The 27,058-nt window shown below is 51.5% G+C and overlaps 1 protein-coding gene across 6 annotated transcripts in view; it reads right to left on the bottom strand.

Annotated features, from left to right (window-relative positions):
• The window catches only part of KCNQ1 (potassium voltage-gated channel subfamily Q member 1), a 376,265-nt gene extending 370,460 nt beyond the window's left edge, over positions 1 to 5,805 (bottom strand). For all 6 annotated transcript variants that reach the window (XM_055415250.2, XM_055415251.2, XM_088832131.1 and 3 more), the window contains exon 1: positions 5,321 to 5,805. In XM_055415250.2, the coding sequence (XP_055271225.2) occupies positions 5,321 to 5,706 (386 nt within the window). In that variant the 5' untranslated portion in view covers positions 5,707 to 5,805. The remainder of the gene's footprint in view (positions 1 to 5,320) is intronic.
• Positions 5,806 to 27,058: the final 21,253 nt, after the last annotated feature.

The raw sequence follows: 27,058 nt of genomic DNA, 5'->3' as shown, positions 1-27,058 counted from the left end.
TGCAGGCTTTGGAGTTGGGCAGCCTCGGGCACACTAGCTGTGTGGCCACGGGCCTGTCCCCTTCCCTCTGCAGGCCTAGATTTGCACAGGGCACAGGCCCATCCCTCTCCACCTTCTTCCAGGGCCCCGGGGAGAGCCAGGCTGCCCCTCTGCCCCAGCCAGTGCCCTCAGGGCTCAGAGAAAGGGCTCAGGGTCACCTGGACCAGCCAGCAGAAGGCAAACCATGGCAGGGCCAAGTGTCATCACACGCTCAGAAGCCGCGTGTAAAAATGGCCCCTGGGGCTCGGGTCACCTGGAGTCACAGCAATCATTCCAACTGCAGCAGAGCTGAGCCCCACCCCTACCTTCTGTGAGACCTGGGGTGGTCACAGCACCCCGGGGACTGTGGGAGGAAGACCCCTGGCCCACTCTGCCCTTGGGACAGAGTGCAGCCACCTGACCTGTCTAGGGACCCCAGGCCACCTCCATGCTCGGCCCCTTGCTCCAAGGAGCCTCCCGGGGGAGGAAGCCAGCCCTGCCAGGCCCCCCATCCAGACCCAGAGCCTCGACGCCTGAGGTGAAAGGTCAGGTGATGGAGCCGGTCCTCACTCTCCCCGCAGTGGAGCCCAGGCACCTGCACGCGTGCGCGTTCGCGGCATCTCCTGGCAAGACCACACCCATGGACACCGCCTCCACCTCACAGGGGCCGCGTGTGACACCTTCCCGCTGTCCATCTCACTGGCGGCGGAGGCCACGAGAGATGCCGTGCAAGCTGAGCCGACTCAGAACGCGCTTTGAGAAGAGCATCCCCGGGTCCCTGGACCAGACCAGGAGGTGGGGGTGCTCGGCCCAGGGTCCCCGTCAGGAGCACCTCCCCACTCGGCGCCCGGCACCCGCAGCTGGTGGGAAACGAGGACCTGGGCTCCTGACCACGGACACCCCTGGCTTCCAGCAGCGTCCCCAGGGCCTGCTGGTCCGCCGAGCCCTGTTCACGCTGAAGAGTCAGCCTGAGAACCGGCTTTTGCAGGAGGACGGCAAGTTGCCGCACCTCCAGAAGCCAGGGAGTCGGACACCCCAGGTGGAGCCCGGACCCCGGGGGGACAGGGGGTGCAGTGCCCCAGGTCCGCCTTGGCTGCTCCCTCGTCTGTCTCCTCCAGGTCAAACCCCACCCCGGCTCCATGACACCTGCTGTAGGCAGCTCCCCAGGCACAGGCGCTGAGTGCTAACGCACCCCTCCTGCCCCTCCAGCCCCGGGCGCAGGCTGGGGCCACGGGCACCAAGCCCCTGGGCAGCTGACGGTTCAGTGCCAGGCACGGGCCAGCATTCCCTCCCACCTGAGCAGCCCTGCCCAAAGGTGCCAGCACACACCAAGCCTGCCGTGGAGGAGGGGGTGGGGACTCGGGGTGGCCCAGCCACGGGGCATGAAGCCTGGGCCCTGCCAGGGGCCGAGCGCCTGGCCAGCCCCATGTCCCGCACCAGGTCGCCCCTGGCCCCAGACCCTCGGCATGCAGTAGGTGCACCTTCCAGCTCAGGGGCTCCCACCTCCCGGACCGTCCCCCCACCACTATGTCTCTCGGAGCTCCAGGTCTCTTAGGAGCCCTCCTCCCCTGCGGGTGGCCCTGGCATGAGGGACACAGGGGGCTCCCACTAACGCCAGGCCAGGACGAGGCACTGGACACGCAGAGGGCAGTGGGCCCAGAAACACCTGGCTGGGTCTGGGGTGGCGGTGCGTGGTCTCCGGACAGCGCAGGGGAGGCCAGAGGACCAGGTCCCGGAGGATTCGCCATGGGGAGAAGCAGAAGGACCCCCAGCTTCCCGGCTGGAGGCCGAGGGACAGTCAGCGGAAAGTCGCTAGTGCGTCACTCAGTCGTGTCCGACTCTGCGACCCCGTGGGCTGCAGCCCGCGGGGCTCCTTGGTCCGTGGGATCCTCCAGGCAAGAATACTGGAGTGGGTCGCCATTCTCTTCTCCAGAGGATCTTCCCGACCCAGAGATTGAACCCAAGTCTCCTGCATTGCAGGCAGATTCTTTACCCTCTGAGCCACCAGGGAAGCCTTGGGGTGTCCTAAAGTGCATGGTGGGGAGACCAGGGAGCCCGACCACCTCTGCCCTCCCCTACTGGCTCCCCTTTCAGGCCAGTAAGACCCTGACTCGAGCCTGGGGTGACAGGGGCACCAGGGGCCGGGGAGGGGTGGGATATGCTCAGGAACCAGCCTCCACTTTCAGAAGCGCGGGCGGGCTCTGCCCAGCAAACAGCCAGGCCAGCTGCCAGCGCCATCAATGATTAACGCCCGCTGTGAAGGTGCCGCCCAAACCGCCGGGAAGTGGTTGGGAACCCGGGAAGGGCAAGGTGGCAGGAGGGCAGGGATGGGACGGGATGCACTCCCGGGCGCCCCTCCCCAACCACCCCAAGCCTCTCCCCAGTGTCCAAGCTTCTCCCCACCAGCAGGGATGCGGGTGGAGGGGACTTGGGGAAACTGAGGCAGGGGGTTTCTCCCTGGCTGGCGGTGGGGGCAGCCAGGAGGAGGCAGGCGTCTGCCTGTGTCACCCTGCGGCTCCCAAGAGGTGGGGTTCAGGGGAAGGGGTGTTGGGGAGGGGGCGAAGGAGCAACGAGTGGTTCCGGGGGCTCCTGGCCTGGCAGGAGGGATGAGGAACTTGGGGGCCCCGTCCACCCAGCCTTCCACAGTCGGAGGCGGGGCCCAGGCCAGTGGTGGGGCCAGCTGCTACGGGGCCCCTGCCATGCCCTGAGCTAGAGCAGATGCCACCCCACAGTGAAGAGCCTCAGACCAGGACTGGGGGCAGCGGGCAGGACAGCCAGGCAGGCAGGGGCAGTGCCCGGGCAGCGGCCTCCTGCCCCTTGACCCTGGCAGACGGGGCAGGCCAGGCGTGCACAGGAAGGGCTGCTCTCCTCTTGGCCGGAGCAGGGGTTCCCCGACCGGGAGGAGAACAGGATATCCTGGCCTCCTTCCCCAGCTGTGCCTGGGACAGTGTGCCCAGCCCCACGGGGCTGCAGACAGCGGCTCTCACACCCACCCGGGCCCCGGCCCTTCAAGGCCAGGCTCATCCTTCCTGGGCCGGAAACCCAGCTCGGCCTGGGTCCTGACAACCATCCTGCCCCTTTCACCGTCGGCCTCACCAAGGACAGGGTTCTGTCTCTGCTACTGTCTCAGATCCTGCCAGAGCCGCAGTGGGTACCACCCACCCCTCTTCTCAGGGCTGCAACCAGCCTCTGGCCACTCAGCCCAGGCTGCCCCTGCCGCCCCAGCTTGAAGCCAGGTGCCCTCGAGAAACTGGCCAATTCAGAGAGTGTCCCGTGGCTTTTGTCAATCTCCTAGAGACGAGAGTACACCTTCCTGGGCCCCAGGGAAGCCACGTCCCCTACCCAGCCAAGGTCCACCTGCAGCCCCATCCTGAGTGGGGGGGCTGCACACCCTGCGTGGGGGGCTGTACCCGCCTCTTATGGACAGGGATGCGAGCAGGAAAGACTGGCCCAAGGTCACCAGGCCACCCACAGGGCCTCACCTCCCCAGCTCTTCTTCCCCACACAGGGAAGCCGCTGGGCCACTCTCCCCAGAGGCCGCCACGGTCCCCAGAGGCCGCCACGGTCCCCAGAAGCCACCCCGGCCCTACAGCTCCTGGGGAGGCTGGGCAAGGCAGACCATGCCGAGCAAACTTCCGAGAGCTAAACAATCGGAATCAGGAAGAAAACACAAGTGCAAGCGGTGACTTCCTCTGGGGTGCGGCGGGCCCTCTTCCTCCACAAGGCACCGCAGCCGCCAGGGAGCCAGGGCAAGGCAAGCGCCTCAGGCCTGCGACCCCGGGATGCGAGCTGGTGGTGTGTCTGCAGGCCCCTCACTCGGCGGCCCTCGGGGGTGTGGAGGCACTGCTGACCCCCTAAGCGGTGCTCTGCCTGGCCCCCCATCTGTGCCCGGAGCTGGCACGCAGCGTCCCAGGCCAGAGAGGCGGCTGGGCAGGGTCTGCTTCGGGACTGGCTGTGGGCTCCCCCACAGTGGGCACCTCGGGGAGCCTGGGGCCCAGCAGGTGACGGCGGTGCATGGCAGCTCCCACGAGCCTGCTGCTGGCGGGGTGCTCACATAGCCAGCATCAGATGGGGCGCGGTCCCGGGGGGTCGGTGCACACACACATCCCCCAAACCCCAAGACAAGCCTCTGCTGCTGCAGCCAAGGGCAAGGCTGCGAGGCCCCCTCTGCCCCCGCAGGAGGCGGGAAAGGGGGGTGGGGAAAAGGCTGGAGGACCGTGGCCCCTCTGTGCCTCTGAGGACACTGTCTCCCGGCCTGGTTCTGCTGCTCTGGAAGGGCCACCCTGCCTGCACCCCTAGTACCCCCTGAGCTCGGAGGGGAGAAGGTGAGGGATGCAGGCTGTGCTCCCACCTCACTGCGCCCGCCGAGACTGCTCCATGGCCGCCCCTCTGCTCCCCGAGGTTCCAGGGATGGCCCTGGGCACCCTGCAGCCAGGGGTCTCCCAGCCCCAGTCCAGCCAAGGTGGGAGGGCCAAGCACCCGCCTCGACCGATGGGAGGTCAGGGGAGGTCCCTCTGGGTAGCCCCCAGAGCAGCCCGCGGATGCCAAGCCCAGGCTCTCAGGCCGGCACCACACGGAAAGGGCACAGACCAGGCGGTTGGGCAAGGCGGGAGCAGGGCCAGGTGCCGCCAATAGGGCCCGGCTCTGGCCTGGCGCACGGCTTCCTCCGATCCACCAGCGACCAGCTGTGTCAGGGACCCCTCTTTCCTCTCACCCCAGGCCTGATCCCTCCAGGCCCCTCTGCCTCAACCCAGATTTCTAGGAGCCAGGTCAGGGTCACGTGAGGCTGTTGGCACCCCCCTTGGCCATGCTGACGCCTCAGCCACAGCACAAGGCCGGCCACCGTCTGCGAAAGCCCTGCTCTGCTGGCCCGGGAGACCAGCCCTGTTGGGGGGCACTGGGACCCTGTCTTCTCCTGTTTCTCAGCCTCCCAGAGTTCTCTCCCCTGCATTCGCGCTCTCTCGGAAGGACTAACACCTGGGCCAGCCCTGCGGGGCCCAGCAGAGCAGCCCTGGGCACGGGCACTGCTCCCAGCTGGCTCCCCACCCACACACATGCCTGGGCAGCGCCAGCGGAGAGCTCCCCACCCGCGCAGGGTCAGACCCACAGGGCCCTGAACTTCACCTGACAGGCTCTCCGCTGTCTCTGTCTTTCGCATTAACCCTTCCCTTCTCTCCCGGCGGGTCTAAGCGGCCGCTCTGGCAAGGTCCCTCCGGCAGCAGGTGGCACAGGGACTTCACTGCCCGCGCACCCTCCCCAGCCCCGCGGAAAGCCCTTCCCCGGGCCGGCCGGGGATACTCACACTGCGAAGTGGTAGACGAAGCACTTCCAGCCGGTGGGGCGCTCGAGGAAGTTGTAGACGCGGCCCTGGATGTGAGTGCGGGCGAGCAGCGGGCGGCGCGCGCTGTAGATGGAGACGCGCGGGTCCAGGCTCACGGGCGGCCGCGGGCCAAGGTCGGCGGAGGCGGCCGCGGGGGGCGCGGCGGGCGCGGCGGGGGACACGGGGCCCGGGGCCCCAGGCGGGGCGATGGGCGCGTAGAGCGCGCTGCCTGCCGGGCTGCCCTCGGCCAGCTCCAGCGAGAAGGGGCACTTCTTGGCCAGGCCCACGCTGCCCCGCCGGGCTCCCGGCAGGCGGCCGCCGCCCCAGCGCTTCCTCTCCGCCCTGGGAGGGGAGGTGGCCGCGGCCATGGCCAGGCAGGGCCCGCGGCGGGCGCCAGGAGCTGCGGCGAGGGCGGGCGCCCGGGCGCAGCGCGGGGTCCGCTGCTGCCAGCCCCGCGGGGGCCGCTGTCCGCAGGCCGGGCCTGGGGGGCGGGGCCGGCTGCCGGGGGCCGGTCCGCGGGCTGGCAAGCCCCGCCCCAGGCCGGACGCCCCGCCCCCCACCTGTGCCACCGGCCCGGGTCGGCCCCGCCCCGTCCGCACCCACCTGTTCGGGCGCCCCTGCAGCGTTCACCTGCTGGGCCGGCCCGTCCCGCGCTCCTCGCTTCTCCGCCCCGCCTGCGCCCACGTGCTAGCCCGCGCCAAGCCCACCTGCGCGGCCTGCGTGAAGCCCCCACAGAAGCCAGCAACGGAGGCTCGGGGTCCGCAGGGTGCAGGGACCTCGAACTGCTTGGGCAGGAGGATGGGGCAGGGCGCGGACACCCGCTTCACCCGCTCTGAGTCCCTCCGCAGAGGGTAGGGGGAGGAGGGGCGCGCCGGGAGGATGGCAAGGTCCCGAGAACTACCTGGGGCCCCCTGGGTGCCCCAGCGCGCGCTCCAGGCAGAGAACGCGGTCGGGTCGGTGCCCACAGGGCCAGTGAACTCTGGAGGCCAGACGGGAGTGTCCGGGCCCTCGTGGGTCAGCATCCGGCCCGCTGGGGCGCCCTGTGCTCCGGAGGACGCGGGAGTTCCTGCAGGCGCCGCTGCCCAGGGCTGCCTGGGCAGGTCAACGGAGAGGCCTTGGAGAACCGCTTTCTGGTCCTCCTCGTCCTCTGGACAGGGCTGCTGTGGTGCCCTGTCTGCCCTGAGTGGCGGCGGTGTCCAGGTGGATCAGAAGGACTGCACACGTTCCCTGCCCAGCGCTGGCGTTTCAGTCCCTGCACGTTGACTGGCCTCAGGGTGCAGTAAGGATGTCAAGCAGAAAGAAGCCTCTGTCAGGACCTCGCCCCGGGCGTCCCTCCTCGCCCGCCACGTCAGGGACCCGTACCCTGGGAGACACTTCCCAGGTCTTGACTGGGCACCCTGGGCTGCTTATTTCACGGACTCTCCCATCAGAAAATCAGTTCTCTGGAAGACTGTTACTGCTGTGACGATTTCAGGAGAAAAAAAGAGGAAGCGGTTGATGAAACAGAGTAATGGGAGTTTCCAGGTGAGAATATTTGATGAACTTCCCAGGTGGCTCGGTGGTAAAGGATCCACCTGCAGTGCAGGAGACACAGGCGATGTAGTTCAATCCCTGGGTTGGGAAGATTCCCTGGAGAAGGGAATCGCAACTCCAGTATTCTTGCCTGGGAGATGCCATGGACAGAGCAGCCAGGTGGGCTACGGTCCATGGGGTTGCAAAAGATTTGGTGACATGACTTAGCAACTGAGAGCTGAGATCCTGCAAATACAGCGCAGAAAGTGGAGTAAAAGAGAGAGGGCTTCCCCGACGGCTCGGGGGTAAGGAATCTGCCTGCCAGTGACGGAGATGCGGGTTCAGTCCCTCATCTGGGAAGACCCACGTGCTGTAGAGCAACTAAACCCATGTGCCACAACTGCTGAAGGTCTGCACGCTGGGTGCCCTGCTCCACAGCCAGAGAAGCCACCTCAGCGAGAAGCCCGCACACCGTGGCTAGAAGGCAGGCCATGCTCACCGCAAGCAGGGAAAAGCCTGTGCGGCAAGGAGGACCCAGCAGAGCCAAAAATAAATAATTAATTATGCAAAAAATTAAAAAGTGGGGACTTGGACCAACATTTAAGTTTAGAGAATATCAATACCTTTCAGGAAAACTCTTCTGTTTGCTTCCTTTTTTTTCTTATATTTTTCCCAATTACACAGCAAATTGGACTATCATTCAAATGTGAACAGAAAGACCGTATCCAAAATATTAACGCTGATTGAGCTATGATGTAGTTATTAGTGTTACCTAACTAGGCGTTTTGAACAGATGTTTAACGCTTAGTGCTTTTCTGTTCGTGGGAATGTAAAGTGATATGGCCACTGTGAAGAACACTATGGACACTCCTTTAAAAACCAGGGATAAAACCACCATATAACCCAGCGACCCCCCTGCTGGGTACATACCCTGAGAAAACCATAATTCTGAAAGACACATGCACCCCCGTGTTCACCGCAGCACTATTTACAATAGCTTAGGCATGGAAGCCAAAGATGGAGCAGCTCTGTACAGTCAGCAAAAACAAGACCAGGAGCTGACTGTGGCTCAGATCATGAACTCCTTATTGCCAAATTCAGACTGAAATTGAAGAAAGTAGCAAAAACCACTAGACCATTCAGGAATGACCTAAATCAAATCCCTTATGATTATACACTGGAAGTGAGAAATAGATTTAAGGGTCTAGATCTGATAGATAGAGTGCCTGATGAACTCTGGACGGAGGTTCGTGACATTGTACAGGAGACAGGGACCAAGACCATCCCCATGGAAAAGAAAGGCAAAAAAGCAAAATGGCTGTCTGAGGAGGCCTTACAGACAGCTGTGAAAAGAAGAGAAGTGAAAGCAAAGGAGAAAAGGAAAGATATAAGCATCTGAATGCAGAGCTCCAAAGAATAGCAAGGAGAGATAAGAAAGCCTTCCTCAGAGATCAATGCAAAGAAATAGAGGAAAACAACAGAATGGGAAAGACTAGAGATTCTTTAAGAAAATTAGAGATTCCAAGGGAACATTTCATGCAAAGATGGGCTCAATAAAGGACAGAAATGGTATGGACCTAACAGAAGCAGAAGATATTAAGAAGAGGTGGCAGGAATACACAGAAGAACTGTACAAAAAGACCTTCACGACCCCGATAATCACGATGTGTGATCACTCACACTCACCTAGAGCCAGACATCCTGGAATGTGAAGTCAAGGGGGCCGTAGGAAGCATGACTACGAACAAAGGAAGTGGAGGTGATGGAATTTCAGTTGAGCTATTTCAAACCCTGAAAGATGATGCTGTGAAGTGCTGCACTCAATATGGCAGCAAATTCGGAAAACTCAGCAGTGGCCACAGGACTGGAAAAGGTCAGTTTTCATTCCAATCACAAAGAAAGGCAATGCCAAAGAATGCTTTTACTACCGCACAATTGCACTCATCTCACACGCTAGTAAAGTAATCCTCAAAATTCTCCAAGCCAGGCTTCAGGAATACATGAACCGTTAACTTCCAGATGTTCAAGCTGGTTTTAGAAAAGGCAGAGGAACCAGAGATCAAATTGCCATCATCTGCTGGATCATGGAGAAAGCAAGAGAGTTCCAGAAAAACATCTATTTCTGCTTTATTGACTATTGCAAAGCCTTTGACTGTGTGGATCACAATAAACTGTGGAACATTCTGAAAGAGATGGGAATACCAGACCACCTGACCTGGGTCCTCAGAAACCTGTATGCAGGTCAGGAAGCAACAGTTAGAACTGGACATGGAACAACAGACTGGTTCCATGTGGGAAAGGAGTATGTCAAGGCTGTATATTGTCACCCTGCTTATTTAAGTTATATGCAGAGTACATCATGAGAAACGCTGGGCTGGAAGAAGCACAAGCTGGAATCAAGATTGCCAGGAGAAATATCAATAACCTCAGATATGCAGATGACACCACCCTTATGGCAGAAAGTGAAGAGGAACTCAAAAGCCTCTTGAGGAAAGTGAAAGAGGAGAGTGAAAAAGTTAGCTTAAAGCTCAACATTCAGAAAACTAAAATCATGGCATCCGGTCCCATCACTTCATGGCAAATAGATGGGGAAACAGTGGGAACAGTGGCAGACTTAATTTTTTGGCTCCAAAATCACTGCAGATGCTGATTGCAGCCATGAAATTAAAAGGTGCTTACTCCTTGGGAGGAAAGTTATGACCAACCTAGATAGCATATTAAAAAGCTGAGACATTATTAGTCAACAAAGGTCCATCTAGTCAAGGCTATGGTTTTTCCAGTAGTCATGTATGGATGTGAGAGTTGGACTATAAAGAACGTTGAGTGCTGAAGAATTGATGCTTTTGAACTGTGGTGCTGGAGAAGACTCTTGAGAGTCCCTTGGACTGCATGGAGATCCAACCAGTCCATTCTAAAGGAGATCAGTCCTTAATATTCATTGGAAAGACTGATGTTGAAGCTGAAACTCCAATACTTTGGCCACCTGATGAGAAGAGCTGACTCATTGGAAAAGACCCTGATGCTGGGAAAGATTGAGGGCAGGAGGAGAAGGGGACGACAGAGGATGAGATGGTTGGATGGCATCACTGACTCAGTGGACATGGGTTTAGGTGGACTCCGGAAGTTGGTGATCGACAGGGAGGCCTGGTGTGCTGCAGTTCATGTGGTCGCGAAGAGCCGGACACGACTGGGTGACTGAACTGAAGGCATGGAAGCGACCTAGATGCTCTCAGCAGATGAAGGGACAGAGCCGTGGCACACGCATACAATGGAGTATTACTCAGCCATAAAAAGGAACGCATTTGAGTCAATTCTAATTAGGTGGATGAACCTGCAGCCTATTATAGAGTGAAGTATGTCAGAAAGAGAAAAACAGACATTGCATATTAATGCTTATATGTGGAATCTAGAAAGATAGAGCTGGTGAGCCTGTTTGCAGGGCAGCGATGGGGACACAAACAGAGAACGGAGCTTGGACCCAGCAGGGGCGGAAGAGCACAGGCCTAGTGGAGAGAGCAGCATGGAAACTCGTCCATCACTGCGTGTGAAACAGCCAGCCAGTGGGAATTTGCTGCATGACTCGGGGGCTCAAACCAGTGCTCTGTGACAACCCAGAAGGGTGGCATGGGGTTGGGAGGTGGGAGGGAGGTTCAAGGGGGAGAGGACAGATGTATGCCCATGGTTGATTCATGCTGGTGTATGCAGAAACCAACACAATACTGTAAAGCAATTATTCTTCAATTAAAAATAAATACGTTTTAGTTTTGGTTTAAGGTGGCAGAGTAGAAGGACATGTGCCCGTCTTCTCCTGTGAGGGCACCCAACTTGCAAATAACTGTTGAACAACCGTGGGCTGGAGGATGCTGCTGCTGCTAAGTTGCTTCAGTCGTGTCCGACTCTGTGCGACCCCACAGATGGCAGCACACCAGGCTCCCCCGTCCCTGGGATTCTCCAGGCAGGAACACCGGAGTGGGTTGCCATTTCCTTCTCCAATGTGTGAAAGTGAAAAGTGAAAGTGAAGTCGCTCAGTCGTGTCTGACTCTGTGCGACCCCACAGACAGCAGCCTACCAGGCTCCCCCCTCCCTGGGATTCTCCAGGCAAGAACACTGGAGTGGGTTGCCATTTCCTTCTCCAATGTGTGAAAGTGAAAAGTGAAAGTGAAGTCGCTCAGTCGTGTCTGACTCTGTGCGGCCCCACAGACAGCAGCCTACCAGGCTCCCCCCTCCCTGGGATTCTCCAGGCAAGAACACTGGAGTGGGTTGCCATTTCCTTCTCCAATGTGTGAAAGTGAAAAGTGAAAGTGAAGTCGCTCAGTCGTGTCCGACCCTTAGCGACCCCAAGGACTGAACCCTACCAGGCTCCTCCATCCATGGGGTTTTCTAGGCAAGAGTAGGAACCCCCCAAAACGATACCCCGTGTCCAAACAAGAAGCCGCAATGAGATGGCACGATGGGCATAATCACAGTAAAATCAAAACCGACACCCAGGAGGTGGGTGACCCGCAAACCAGAGGACAATGCCAAAGACGTTCTGCCACTGTTGTGAAGCTTTTGAGCTCCACATCAGGCTTCCCAGTCTGGGGATCCCCAAGGAATCTGACTCTGAAGGCCAGTGGGATTTGATTACGGGTCTTCCACGGGACTGGGGGGAAACGGACTCCACTCTTGCAGTTCAGTTAGTTCAGTTCAGTCACTCAGTCATGTCCGACTCTGCGACCCCATGGACTGCAGCACGCCAGGCTTCTCTGTCCATCACCAACTCCCGGAGCTTGCTCAAGCTCAGGTCCATCGACTCGGTGATGCCATCCAAGCATCTCATCCTCTGTCGTCCCCTTCTCCTCCTGCCCCCAATCCCTCCCAGCATCAGGGTGTTTTCCAGTGAGTCAGTTCTTTGCATCAGGTGGCCAAAGTGTTGGAGTTTCAGCTTCAGCATCAGCCCTTCCAATGAACACTCAGGATTGATTTCCTTTAGGATGGACTGGTTGGACCTCCTTGCGGTCTAAGGGATGCTCAGGAGTCTCCTCCAGTCTCGCACAAACAAAATCTTGCATGCACTAAGACCCAGGGGAAAGGAGCAGTGACCCCACAGGAGACTGAAGACCTACCTGCTGGTATTGGGGGCCCTCCTATGGAGACGCGGGTCCACAGTGGCTCGTTGAGGGCACGGGGGCACTGGTGGCAGCAGGCCTGGGAGGGGCCCCTGGGCATGAGTCCTTCGGGAAGTCACCACCGACTCTACCCACAGACACTATGGACCCCATAGACCCATAGACCCCAGGGCTGGGTCACCTCAGGTAAACAACCAACAAGGAGGGAGCACAACCCCACCCATCAGCAGACATTGCAGTAAAGCTTCACTGAGCACAGCCCTGCCCACCAGAGCAAGCCCCAATGTTTCCCACCCAGCCTCTCCCATCAGGAAGCTTACGCAAGCCTCTGAGCTGCCTCTATCAGGGAGCAGACAGAAGAAGAACCACAATCCCACCGTGGTCAGAACAAAAACCACATTATAGAAAGTTAATCAGGATGAAAAAGCATAAAATTACGTTTCAGATGAAGGGACAAGATAAACCCCCCAGAAAAACGACTAAATGAGGTGAAGATAGGCAAACTTCCAGAAAAAGAATTCAGAATAATGATAGTAAAGATGAACCCAGGGTCTCAGGAAAACAATGCAGAATAATGATAGTAAAGATGAACCCAGGGTCTCAGGAAAACAATGCAGAAGATGCAAGAAATGTTTGCCAAAGACCTAGAAAGACTAAAGAACAAACAAACTGAGATGAATAATATACCAGAAGGAATCAATATCAGATGAGGCAGAAGAATGGATAAATGACCTGGAGGACAGAAGGGTGGAAATCGCTGCCACAGAACAGAGTATAGAAAAAAGAATGGAAAGAAATGAGACAGCCTAAGTGAACTCAGGGACAATATTAAACCACATTTACATTACAGGGGCCTGAAAAGGAGAAAGGACCTGAGAAAATATTTGAAGAGGTAATAGCTGAAAGTGTCCCTAACATGGGAATGGAAATAGTCAACCACGTCCAGGAATCACAGAGCCCCAGGCAGGATAAACCCAAGGGGAACACACTAAGACACATAGCAATCAAACTGACAAAAATTAAAAACAGAGATAAAATATTAAAAGAAAAAAAAGAGGAAAATGACAAATAACATACAAAGGAACTCCTATAAGCCCATCAGCTGATTTCTGAACAGAAAACAGAAACTCTAGAAGCCAGAAGGGAATGTCATGATTATTTAAAGTGATGGAAGAGAAGAACCTACAACCAAAAATACTCTACCCAGCAAGACTGTCACTCAGACTTGACAGAGAAATCAAAAACCAAGCAAAAGTTAAGAGAATGCAGCGGCACCAAACCAGCTTTACAACAAATGCTGAAGGAACTTCTCTAAGCAGGAGACATAAGAGAAGGGAAGGGAAGTGAAGTCGCTCAGTCGTGTCCGACTCTTTGCGACCCCATAGACTGTAGCCTACCAAGCTTCTCTGTCCATGGGATTTTCCAGACAATAGTACTGGAGTGGATTGCCATTTCCTTCTCCAGGGGATCTTCCCAACCCAGGGCTTGAACCCAGGTCTCCCGCATTCTAGACAGACGCTTTACCGTCTGAGCCACCAGGGAAGTCCAAAGACCTACACAAAATAATCCCAAAACAATTAAGAAAATTGTTAGGATCATGCATGATAGGATCACGCATGCTTAGTTGCTTCAGTCACGTCCGACTCCACGTGACCTATAGGGCTTCCCTGATAGCTCAGCTGGTAAAAAATCTGCACGCAATGCAGGAGACCCCAGTTCAATTCCTGGGTCGGAAAGATCCCTTGGAGAAAGGATAGACTACCCACTACAGTATTCTTGGGCTTCTCTGGTGGCTGAGACAGTAAAGAATCCATGCGCAATGCGGGAGACCTGGGTTTAACCTCTGGGCTGGGAAGATCCCCTGGAGGAGGGCATGGCAATCCACTCCACTATTCTTGCCTGGAGAATCCCCTTGGACAGAGGAGCCTGGCGGGCTATAGTCCATGGCATTCTCCAGGCATGAATACTGCAGTGGGTTACCTAGTTCTCCTCCAGGGAATCTTCCCAACCCAAGGATCAAACGTGTGTCTCTTATGACTTCTGCACTGGCAGGCTGGTTCTTTACCACTAGTGCCACCTGGAAAGCCCAATAGGATCACGTCGTTGTTCAGTTGCTCAGCTGTGTCTGACTGTTTGCAACCCCATGGACTGCAGCACGCCAGGCTTCCCTGTCCTTCACCATCTCCTGCAGCCTGCTCAAACTCATGTCCATTGGGTTGGTGACCCCATCCAACCACCTCATCCTCTGTCGCCCCCTTCTCCTCCTGCCCTCAGTCTTTCCCAGATCAGGGTGTTTTCCAGTGAGTTGGCTCTTCACATCAGGTGGCCAAAGTATTGGAGCCTCAGCTTCAGCATCAGTCCTTCCACTGAATATTCAGGATTGATTTCCTTTAAGGATTGACTGGTTTGATCTCCTTGCAGTCCAAGGGACTCTCAATAGAATCATACGTATTGATAATTACCTCAAATATAAACAGATTAAATGCATGAACCAAAAGACATACACTGGCTAGGCAGATGAAAACATGTGCACTTATGCCCTTCCACTTAATCACATCGCTCTATGTAACCCCCCAAATTGTATGTAATTATTTTATAGTGTTAGGTTAATCATGTTTCCGTTATGGCTTGCAACTGTAATGATATTTTATTTTTCGTCTGGCTATTGATTGTGAAAACTGATACATGTCTTCTACTATTGTGATTTTGCTTAGTACAATAATTGTATCATGATTGGTCAACAAAAAATAGCAGAATTCTCTATCACTAAAACTACCGTCTAATAGAGAAACCTGTAATCACTTTATAAAATCCAAATTCATATCAGAATTACCTTGGAATTTTTTGAAAACTACAAATGCCCAGGTATTGCCTTTTTTTCTCCAAAGCTCCAGATGTGCTTCTAATGAGCTGCTGCTGCTGCTGCTGCGTCACTTCAGTCATGCCCGACTCTATGTGACCCCATAGATGGCAGCCCACCAGGCTCCGCCGTCCCTGGGATTCTCCAGGCAAGAATACTTGAGTAGATTGCCATTTCCTTCTCCAATGCATGAAGGTGAAAAGTGAACGTGAAATCGCTCAGTCGTGTCCGACTCTTTGCAAACCCATGGACTGCAGCCTACCAAGGTACTCTGTCCATGGGATTGTCCAGGCAAGAGTACTGGAATGGGTTGCCATTGCCTTCTTCTGCATTTCTATTCAGTTCAGTTCAGTCGCTCAGTCGTGTCCGACTCTCCGCGACCCCATGAATAACAGCACGCCAAGCCTCCCTGTCCACCACCAACTCCCGGAGTTCACTCAAACTCATGTCCACAGAGTCAGTGATGCCATCCAGCCATCTCATCCTCTGTTGTCCCCTTCTCCTCCTGCCCCCAACCTTTCCCAGCATCAGAGTCTTTTCCAGTGAGTCAACTCGTCGCATGAGGTGGCCAAAGTATTGCAGTTTCAGCTTTAGCATCAGTCCTTCAAATGAACACCCAGGACTGATCTCCTTTATATACTATCAAGGTTGATCATAACTTTCCTTCCAAGGAGTAAGCGTTTTTTAATTTCATGGCTGCAATCAGCATCTGCAGTAATTTTGGAGCCCAGAAAAATAAAGTCTGACACTGTTTCCACTGTTTTTCCATCTATTTCCCATGAAGTGATGGGACCAGATGCCATGATCTTTGTTTTCTGAATGTTGAGCTTCAAGCCAACCTTTTCACTCTTCTCTTTCACTTTCATCAAGAGGCTTTTGAAAGTTCCTCGTCACTTTCTGCCATAAGGGTAGTGTCATCTGCATATCTGAGGTTATTGATATTTCCCCCGGCAATCTTGATTCCAGCTTGTGCTTCTTCCAGCCCAGCGTTCCTCATGATGTACTCTGCATATAAATTAAATAAGCAAGGTGACAATAGACAGCCTTGACGTACTCCTTTTCCTATTTGGAACCAGTCTGTTGTTCCATGTACAGTTCTGACTGTTGCTTCCTGATCTGCATACAGGCAGCCAAGTTTAAAAACAGCTAGACTATATGAGGATCTTTTACTTTTATCTTGTTTGTTTCACTTTTTCTATTTCGTGTTCAGTGCTGTCATTTCATTCACTATGTTTTCCAATTTCTCCATTTTTCTTTTTTACGTTCTTTCTCAAGTCTTTACCAAGTGTAGTAGAAAGGCTTTTGTATACATGTCAGTTCAGTTCAGTCATTCAGTCGTGTCTGATTCTTTGCGACCCCAGGAATCGCAGCACAACAGGCATCCCTGTCCATCACCAACTCCTGGAGTTCACTCAAACTCATGTCCATCGAGTAGGTGATGCCATCCAGCCATCTCATCCTCTGTCGTCCCCTTCTCCTCCTGCCCCCAATCCCTCCCAGCATCAGGGTCTTTACCAATGAGTCAACTCGTCACATGAGGTGGCCAAAATATTGGAGTTTCAGCTTTAGCATCAGTCCTTCCAATGAACACCCAGGACTGATCTCCTTTAGGATGGACTGGTTGTATCTCCTTGCAGTCCAAGGGACTCTCAAGAGTCTTCTCCAGCACCACAGTTCAAAAGCATCAATTCTTCGGCGATCATCTTTCTTCACAGTCCAACTCTCACATCCATACATGACCATGGGAAAAACCATAGCCTTGACTAGACGGACCTTTGTTGGCAAAGTAATGTCTCTGCTTTTTAATATGCCATCTAGGTTGGTCATAACTTTCCTTCCAAGGAGTAAGCGTCTTTTAAATTCATGGCTGCAATCAACATCCGCAGTGATTTTGGAGCCCCCCAAAATAAAGTCAGCCACTGTTTCCACTGTTTCCCCATCTATTTCCCATGAAGTGATGGGACCAGATGCCATGATCTTCGTTTTCTGAATGTTGAGCTTCAAGCCAATCTTTTCACTCTCCTCTTTCACTTTCAGCAAGGGGCTTTTTAGTGCCTCTTCACTTTCTGCCATAAGGGTGGTGTCATCTGCATACCTGAGGTTATTGATATTTCTCCCGGCAATCTTGATTCCAGCTTGTGCTTCTTCCAGCCCAGCGTTCCTCATGATGTACTCTGCATAGAAGTTAAATAAGCAGGGTGACAATATACAACCTTGACGTACTCCTTTTCCTATTTGGAACCAGTCTGTTGTTCCATGTCCGGTTCTAATGGTTGCTTCCTGACCTGCATATAGGTTTCTCAAGAGGCAGGTCAAGTGGTCTGGTATTCCTATCTCTTTCAGAATTTTCCACAGTTTATTGTGATCCACACAATCAAAGGCTTTGCAATAGTCAATAAGCAGAAATAGATGTTTTTCTGGAACTCTCTTGCTTTTTCCATGATCCAACAGATGGTGGCAATTTGATCTCTGGTTCCTCTGCCTTTTCTAAAACCAGCTTGAACATCTGGAAGTTCGCGGTTCATGTATTCCTAAAGCCTGGAGAATTTTGAGCATTACTTTACTAGTGTGTGAGATGAGTACAATTGTGCGGTAGTACAGGCATTCTTTGGCATTGCCTTTCTTTGGGATCGGAATGAAAACTGACCTTTTCCAGTCCTGTGGCCACTGCTGAGTTTTCCAAATTTGCTGGCATATTGAGTGCAGCACTTCACAGCATCATCTTTCAGGATTTGAAATAGCTCAACTGGAATTCCATCCCCTCCATTAGCTTTGTCCATAGTGATGCTTCCTAAGGCCCACTTGACTTCACATTCCAGGATGTCTGGCTCTAGGTGAGTGTGAGTGATCACACCATCGTGATTATCTGGGTTGTGAAGATCTTGTTCGTACAGTTCTTTTGTGTATTCTTGCCACCTCTTCTTAATATCTGCTTCTGTTAGGTCCATATCATTTCTGTCCTTTATTGAGCCCATCTTTGCATGAAATGTTCCCTTGGTATCTCTAATTTTCTTGAAGAGTTCTCTTGTTTTTCCTATTCTGTTGTTTTCCTCTATTTCTTTGCATTGATCACTGAGGAAGTCTTTTTTATCTCTCCTTGCTATTCTTTGAAACACTGAATTCAAATGGGTGTATCTTTCCTTTTCTCCTTTGCTTTTCTCTTCTCTTCTTTTCACAGCTATTTGTAAGGCCTCCTCAGACAGCCATTTTGCTTTTTTGCATTTCTTTTTCTTGGGGATGGTCTTGATTGCTGTCTCCTGTACAATGTTACGAACCTCCGTCCAGAGTTCATCAGGCACTCTATCAGATCTAGTCCCTTAAATCTATTTCTCACTTCCACTGTATAATCATAAGGGATTTGATTTAGGTCATATCTGAATGGTCTAGTGGTTTTTGCTACTTTCTTCAATTTAAGTCTGAATTTGGCAATAAGGAGTTCATGATCTGAGCCACTGTCAGCTCCTGGTCTTGTTTTTGCTAACTGTATAGAGCTTCTCCATCTTTGGCTGCAAAGAATATAATCAATCTGATTTCGGTGTTGATCATCTCGTGATGTCCATGTGTAGAGTCTCCTCTTGTGTTGTTGAAAGAGGGTATTTGCTCTGACCAGTGCGTTCTCCTGGCAGAACTCTATTAGCCTTTGCCCTGCTTCATTCCGTGCTCCAAGGCCAAATTTGCCTGTTACTCCAGGTATCTCTTGACTTCCTACTTTTGCATTCCAGTCCTCTATAATGAAAATGACATCTTTTTTGGGTGTTAGTTCTAGAAGGTCTTGTAGGCCTTCATAGAACTGTTCAACTTCAGCTTCTTCAGCATTACTGGTTGGGGCATAGGCTTGGATTACCCTGATATTGAATGGTTTGCCTTGGAAATGAGCAGAGATCATTCTGTCATTTTTGAGATTCCAACCGAGTACTGCATTTTGGACTCTTTTGTTGATCATGATGGCTACTCCATTTCTTCTAAGGGATTCCTGCCCACAGTAGTAGATATAATGGTCATCTGAGTTAAATTCACCCAATTCCAGTCCATTTTAGTTCACTGATTCCTAAAATGTCGACGTTCATTCTTGCCATCTCCTGTTTGGCCATTTCCAATTTGCCCTGATTCATGGACCTAACATTCCAGGTTCCTATGCAATATTGCTCTTTATAGCATCAGACCTTGCTTCTATCACCAGTCACATCCACAACTGGGTATTGTTTTTGCTTTGGCTCCATCCCTTCATTCTTTCTGGAGTTATTTCTCCACTGATCTCCAGTAGCATACTGGAACCTGGGGGGTTCGTCTTTCAGTGTCCTGTGCAGGCACAGGAGAGCCAAGAGGAGCTACTCCACATTCAAGGTCAAGAGGGGTGGCCATAAGGAGATACCCCTCGTACAAGGTAAGAAGCAGCAGCTGCGCTTTGCTGGAGCAGCCGTGAAGAGATACCTCACATCCAAGGTAAGAGAAACCCAAGTAAGACAGTAGGTGTTGCGAGAGGACATCAGAGGGCAGACACACTGAAACCATAATCACAGAAAACCAGCCAATCTGATCACACAGACCACAGCCTTGTCCAACTCAATGAAGCTAAGCCATGCCGTGTGGGGCCACCCAAGACGATCGGGTCATGGTGGAGAGGTCTGACAGGATGTGACCCACTGGAGAAGGGAATGGCAAACCACTTCAGTATACTTGCCTTGAGAACCCCATGAACAGTATGTATGCATATATAAATAGCATGTGACCTCTTTTGTTTCTGTGAGTCAGAGCCTCCAGCTGATGGTCACTTCTCAGCAGGCAGAGGGCGAACACTACCATCCCTGATTGCTTTGTCCTTTTTCCTCTTCACAGAGTGTCCCGGGAGAGGCATCATGTACTGTTTTCCTCGTGGGTGCCTCTGGAGTCTTCATTTACCTTCCTGACGACTACTGACTGTTGAATTATAAAACACAGTTAGCCCAGTTCTACCCTGAATTCTTAACTTTCCCCAGCCAAAATGTCAGGTTGAATTCAATCAAGAAACTCATCAAAAATGCCTGCCCCCATTTCAGACTCTAAATGAGTTAAGATCTTCCTATGTTCACCAGTGATACTGGCCTGTAATTTTCTTTTTCTGTAGTATCTATATTAATGCATATATATGGAGCTGAGAAAAATTATATTGATGTGTCTACTTGCAGAACAGGTATAGAGACACAGATGTAGAGAATGGGCCTGTGGACACAGCAGGGAAGGAGCGGGTGGGATGAACCAAGAGAGTAGTATTGAAATAAACACATTACCATGAGTGAGACTGAAATAAAAAAGCTGTAAAAAATTACAACTCCCTACTGAACAACCATGAACAGGAGAGTGTTGGATCCCACCAAAAAAAGGTACCCCATGTCCAACAGCAGAGGAGAAGCCCCAGGATTGCAGGAGGGGTAAAATCACATTTAGAACCAAACCCCATACACGCCAGAGACTCTCGGAGTGCTCAGACAAACCTTGTGTGCCCTAGGACCCAGAGACCCTACAGTTCAGTCCAGCACAGTTCAGTTTCGTGTCCCACTCTTTGTGACCCCATGGCCTGCAGCATGCCAGGCCTCCCTGTCCATCACCAACTCCCGGAGCTTACTCAAACTCCTGTCCATTGACTCAGTGATGCCACCCAACCATCTCATCCTCTGTCATACCCTTCTCCTCCACCTTCAGTCTTTCCCAGCATCAGGATCTTTCCCAATGACTCAGTTCTTCACATCAAGTGGCCAAAGTACTGGAGTTTCAGCTTCAACATCAGTCCACCCAATGAATATTAAAGACTGACTTCCATTAGGATGGACTGGTTGGATCTCCTTGCAATCCAAGGAACTCTCAAGAATTTTCTCCAACACCACAGTTCAAAAGCATCAATTTTTGGCATTCAGCTTTCTTTATAGTTCAACTCCCACATCCATACATGACTACTGGAAAGATCATAGCTTTGACTAGATGGACCTTTGTTGGCAAAGTAATGTCTCTGATTTTTAATATGCTGTCTAGGTTGGTCATAGCTTTTCTTCCAAGAAGCAAGCATCCTTTAATCTCATTGCTGCAGGTACCATCTGCAGTGATTTTGGAGCCCCCCAAAATAAAGTCTCTTACTTTTTCCATTTGTTTCCCCATCTATTTGCCATGAAGTGACGGAACCAGATGCCATGATTTTAGTTCTCTGAATGTTGAGTTTTAAGCCAACTTTTTCACTCTCCTCTTTCACTTTCATCAAGAGGCTCTTTAGTTCTTCTTTACTTTCTGCCATAAGGATGGTGTCATCTGCATGTCTAAGGTTATTGATATTTCTCCTGGCAATCTTGATTCCAGCTTGTGCTTCATTCAACCCAGCATTTCTCATGATGTATTCTGCATATAAGTTAAATAAGCAGGGTGACAATATACGGCCTCGACATACTCCTTTTCCTATTTGGAACCAGTCTGTTGTTCCATGTCCAGCTCTAACTGTTGCTTCCTGACCTGCATACAGGTTTCTCAAGAGGCAGGTCAGGTGGTCTGGTACTCCCATCACTTGAAGAATTTTCCACAGTTTGTTGTGATCCATACAGTCAAAGTCTTTGGTACAGTCAATAAAACAGAAGTAGATCAAATTACCGGAGATCAAATTACCAACATCCTCTGGAACTCTCTTGCTTTTCTGATGACTCAGAGGATGTTGGTAATTTGATCTCCAGTTCCTCTGCCTTTTCTAAATCCAGCTTGGACATCTGGAAGTTCACCATTCATGTACTGTTAAAGCCTGGCTTGGAGAATGTTGAACATTACTTTACTAGCGTGTGAGATGAGTGCAACTGTGCAGTAGTTTGAGCATTCTTTGGCATTGCCTTTCTTTGAGGCTGGAATGAAAACTGACCTTTTCCAGTCCTGTGGCCACTGCTGAGGTTTCCAGATTTGCTGGCATATTGAGTGCAGCACTTTCACAACATCATCTTTCAGGATTTGAAATATGTCAGCTGGAATTCCATCACCTCCACTAGCTTTGTTCATAGTGATGCTTTCTAAGGCCCACTTGACTTCACATTCCAAGATGTCTGGCTCTAGGTCAGTGATCACGTTATCGTGACTATCTTGGTCGTGAAGATCTTTTTTGTACAGTTCTTCTGTGTATTCTTGCCACCTCTTCTTAATATCTTCTGCTTCTGTTAGGTCCATACCATTTCTGTCCTTTATTGAGCCCATCTTTGCATGAAATGTTCTCTGAGACCCCACAGAGCCAGAGACAGAGCCAGAGACAGAGCTGTGTCTGAGTGTGACCTGCGGAGGCATGGGTCAGCGGTGGCCTGCTGCAGGGTCGGGGGCGCTGAGTGCGAGTGTGTGAAGGGGACCCTCGGAAGGAGGTCCGTTATCTGCATCACCTCCACCACAGTCTGGCCTCAGGTCACACAGCAGGGCGGGAACGCAGCCCCGCCCATCAACAGAAAACTGGATTAAAGGTTTACTGAGCCTGGCCCCACCCATCAGAACAAGACCCAGGGTCCCCCTCAGTCAGTCTCTCGCATCAGGAAGCTTCCGTAAGCCTCTTATCCTTCTCCATCAGAGGGCGGACAGACTGAAAACCACAGTCACAGAAACTAAGCAGTCTGATCTCACGCCCCACAGCCTCGTCTGACTCAGTGAAACTGTGAGCCACGCCGGGCAGGGCCCCCCAAGACGGACGGGTCACGGTGGAGAGCTCTGACAAAACGTGGTCCACTGGAGAAAGAAAGAAAGTGAAGTCGCTCAGTCGTGTCCGACTCTTTGCAACCCCGTGGACTGTAGTCCACCAGGCTCCTCCATCCATGGGATTCTCCAGGCAAGAATACTGGAGTGAGTTGCCATCTCCTTCTCCAGGGGATCTTCCCGACCCAGGGATCGAACCCAGGTCTCTTGCATTGCAGGCAGATGCTTTAACCTCTGAGCCACCAGGGAAGCCCCAGTTCACTGGAGAAGGGAACGGCAAAGCACTTCAGTATTCTTTCCTTGAAAACCCCATGAACAGTATGAAAGGCAAAAATGATAGGACACCGAAAGAGGGACCCCCAGGCCAGTAGGTGCCGAATGTGCCACCAGAGATCAGTGGAGAAAGAACTCCAGAAAGAGTGAAGGGACGGAGCCAGAGCAAAAACACACCCGGTTGTAGATGTGACTGGTGGTGTAAGTAAAGAGCAATATTGCACAGGAACCTGGAATGTTAGGTCCATGAATCAAGGCAATTGGAAATGGTCAAACAGGAGATGGCAAGAGTGAACATAGACATTCTAGGAATCAGCGAACTAAAATGGACTGGAATGGGTGAATTTAATTCGGATGACCATTATATCTACTACTGTGGGCAGGAATCCCTTAGAAGAAATGGAGTATCTCTCATAGTCAATGAAAGAGTCTGAAATGCAGTACTTGAGTGCAATCTCAAAAATGATAGAATGATCTCTGTTCGTTTCCAAGAAAAACCATATAATATCAGGGTAATCCAAGCCTATGCCCCTGACCAGTAATGCTGAAGAAGCTGAAGTTGAACAGTTCTATGAAGGCCTACAAGACCTTTTAGAACCAATGTCCCAGAAAGCTATCCTTTTCATTATAGGGGACTGGAACGCAAAAGTAGAAAATCAAGAGATACCTGGAGTAACAGGCAAATTTGGCCTTGGAGCACGGAATGAAGCAGGGCAAAGGCTACTGCTTTTGCCAAGAGAACGCACTGGTCAGAGCAAACACCCTCTTTCAACAACACAAGAGAAGACTCTACACATGGACATCACCAGATGGTCAACACCGAAATCAGATTGATTATATTCTTTGCAGCCAAAGATGGAGAAGCTCTGTACAGTCAGCAGAAACAAGACCAGGAGCTGACAGTGGCTCAGATCATGAACTCCTTATTGCCAAATTCAGACTTAAATTGAAGAAAGTAGGGAAAACCACTAGACCTTTCAGGTATGACCTAAATCAAATCCCTTATGATTATACAGTGGAAGTGAGAAATAGATTTAAGGGATTAGATCTGATAGACAGAGTGCCTGAAGAACTATGAACAGAGGTTCGTGACATTGTACAGGAGGCAGGGATCAAGACCATCCCCAAGAAAAAGAAATGCTAAAAGGCAAAATGGTTGTCTGAAGAGGCCTTAAAAATCACTGAGAAAAGAAAAGACATGAAAGGCAAAGGAGAAAAGGAAAGATATACCCATTTGAATGCAGAGTTCCAAAGAATAGCAAGGAGAGATAAGAAAGCCTTCCTCAGCAATCAATGCAAAGAAATAGAGGAAAACAACACAATGGGAAAGACTAGAGATCTCTTCAAGAAAATTAGAGATACCAAGGGAACATTTCATGCAAAGATGGGCACAATTAAGGACACAATTAGGTATGCACCTAACAGAAGCAGACGATTTTAAGAAGACGTGGCAAGAATACACAGAAGAACTGTACAGAAAAGATCTTCACAACCCAGATAATCACGATGGTGTGATCACTCACACTCACCTAGAGCCAGACATCATGGAATGTGAAGTCAAGTGGGCCTTAGAAACAAAGCTAGTGGAGGTGATGGAATTCCAGTTGAGCTATTTCAAATCCTGAAAGATGATGCTGTGAAAGTGCTGCACTCAATATGGCAGCAAATTTGGAAAACTCAGCAGTGGCCACAGGACTGGAAAAGGTCGGTTTTCATTCCAATCCCAAAGAAAGGCAATGCCAAAGAATGCTCAAACTACCGCACCATTGCACTCATCTCACATGCTAGCAAAGTAATGCTCAAAATTCTCCAAGCCAGGCTTTAACAGTACATGAACCGTGAACTTCCAGATGTCCAAGCTGGATTTAGAAAAGGCAGAGGAACCGGAGATCAAATTGCCACCACCTGTTGGATCATCAAAAAAGCAAGAGTTCCAGAAAAACATCTACTTCTGTTTTATTGACTATGCCAAAACCTTTGTCTCACAACAAACTGTGGAAAATTCTTCAAGTGATGGGAGTACCAGACCACCTGATCTGTTTTCTGAGAAATCTATATGCAGGTCCGGAAGCAACAGTTAGAGCTGGACATGGAACAACAGACTGGTTCCATGTGGGAAAGGAGTCCATCAAGGTTGTATATTGTCACCCTGCTTATTTAACTTATATGCAGAGCACATCATGAGGAACGCTGGGCTGGAAGAAGCACAAGCTGGAATCAAGATTGGTGGGAAAAATATCATTAACCTCAGATACACGGATGACACCACCCTTATGGCAGAAAGTGAAGAGGAACTAAAGAGCCTCTTGATGAAAATGAAAGAGGGGAGTGAAAAAGTTGGTTTCACACTCAATATTCAGGAAACTAAGATCATGGCATTCAGTCCCATCAGTTCAAGGAAAATAGATGGAGAAACAGTGGAAAGAGTAAGAGACTTTATTTTTTTGGGGGGGGGGTTCCAAAATCACTGCAGACGGTGCCTGCAGCCACGAGATTAAAAGATGCTTGCGCCTTGGAGGAAAAGCTATGACCAACCCAGACAGCATATTAAAAAGCAGAGACATTACTTTGTCAACAAAGGTCCATCTAGTCAAGGCTATGGTTTTTCCAGTGGTCATGTATGGATGTGAGAGTTGGACTATAAAGAAAGCTGAGCACCGAAGAATTGATGCTTTTGAACTGTGGTGTTGGAGAAGACTCTTGAGAGTTCCTTGGACTGCAAGGAGATCCAACCAGTCCATCCTAAAGGAGATCGCTCCTTCTTAATATTAATTGAAAGGAGTGATGCTGAAGCTGAAACTCCAATACTTTGGCCACTTGATGTGAAGAACCGACTCATTGGAAATGATCCCAGTGCTGGGAAAGATTGAAGGTGGGGGGAGAAGGGTACGACAAAGGATGAGATGGCTGGATGGCATCACTCACTCAATGGACATGAGTTTGGGTAGACTCCGGGAGTTGGTGATGGACAGGGAGGCCTGCCGTGCGGCTGTTCATGGGGTCTCAAAGAGTCGGACACGACTGAGAGACTGAACTGGTGTGTGAAATAGATAGCTAGTGGGAAGCTGCTGTGTAAATAGGGGAGGCTGCTGTATAACACAGTGGGAAGTTACCATATAACACAGGGAGCCTGACCGTGTGCTCTGTGACAACCTAGGGGGCGGGACAGGAGCTGGAGGCAGGCTCAGAAGGGAAGGGTTAGATGTGTCCTCACAGCTCATTCACACTGTTGTACAGGAGAAACCAACACAACATTGAAAAGCAATTATCCTGTAGTTAAAATTTAAAAAAAAATAAATTACAATAAATAAATAAATTTTTAAAAAATTAGTTCATTTATTTAGGGAGTAAAACCAGAAATGAAAATGTTTTCCTTCCCAGAAGGAAAAGAAAGAAAAGTCAGCTCTTGTTGCTGGACCGGATGCAGCTCAGCCCTTCCCTTCTGACGCCCCACACTTCGGCCGGTGGGGCCGGCACAGCCTGTATTCGCAGAAGGATTGAATGAAGGGGGTCCCCACCGGTGCCGGGCACATGGAGACTCAGGGCGGCCGAAGCAGCAGGGCCTTGCTGGGAAGCACATCATTTAGGACACAAAGCGGGCAGACAGCCAGAGGAGGGCGGGAAGTCGCCTCCACTGGGCCCGGGAACAGCCAGGGCACCTGCAGGCGCTCAGTCAATACTTTCTGAATGAAGGCCTGTGTGAGTGAAGGGTGGGGACACCCACACCCCACACACTGGAGAGTCAAAGAGAAAGAAAACACAGCAGAGTTGACCCCTCTCACACACAGTGCACAGGAGAAGCCGGAATGGCCCAGAGGCGTCATTGTAAGAGGTGAAATGAAGCCACGTGGGCTCTGCGAGGAAATAGGAATGAGCTCCTCAACAAACTCTACATAGGGAAAACATCCCCAACTGTGGCGAAGCCCAGAGACAATAACCGAAATCAAAAGCAAAACAAACAAATGACAATCTGGAAAAGAATTTGCAAACAGCAGCACAGGCCAAGGGTTAAGAGCGGTGATGCCTAAGGAACCTCTCAAACCGGGAAGATAATAGACAGTCCTGTGGACAAGCAGGGGAAAGACGTAAACAGCTCATAGGAAAGGGGATGCATGATCTTTGCTCTTGTTAAAAAAAATGCCCAACGTCACTTGGAACAAAAAAAATGTAAATTTGCAGGTTCACAGAGAGATCATTGCTTTCCTATCTGATGGGCAAAAATCCAGGCATTCCCGCAGGCTCCATGGGCGGAGCCGAGGGAGAGCAGGTGTTTTGGGCATGTCACCTGCCAGG

The sequence above is a fragment of the Moschus berezovskii genome, chromosome 25, assembly GCF_049115385.1.
Source record: "Moschus berezovskii isolate FMDL1 chromosome 25, NW_MosBer_1.0, whole genome shotgun sequence".
Lineage (NCBI taxonomy): Eukaryota > Metazoa > Chordata > Mammalia > Artiodactyla > Moschidae > Moschus > Moschus berezovskii.
The sequence above is the reverse complement of the archived record's forward strand: the minus strand, read 5'-3'. Positions and strand labels throughout refer to the sequence as shown.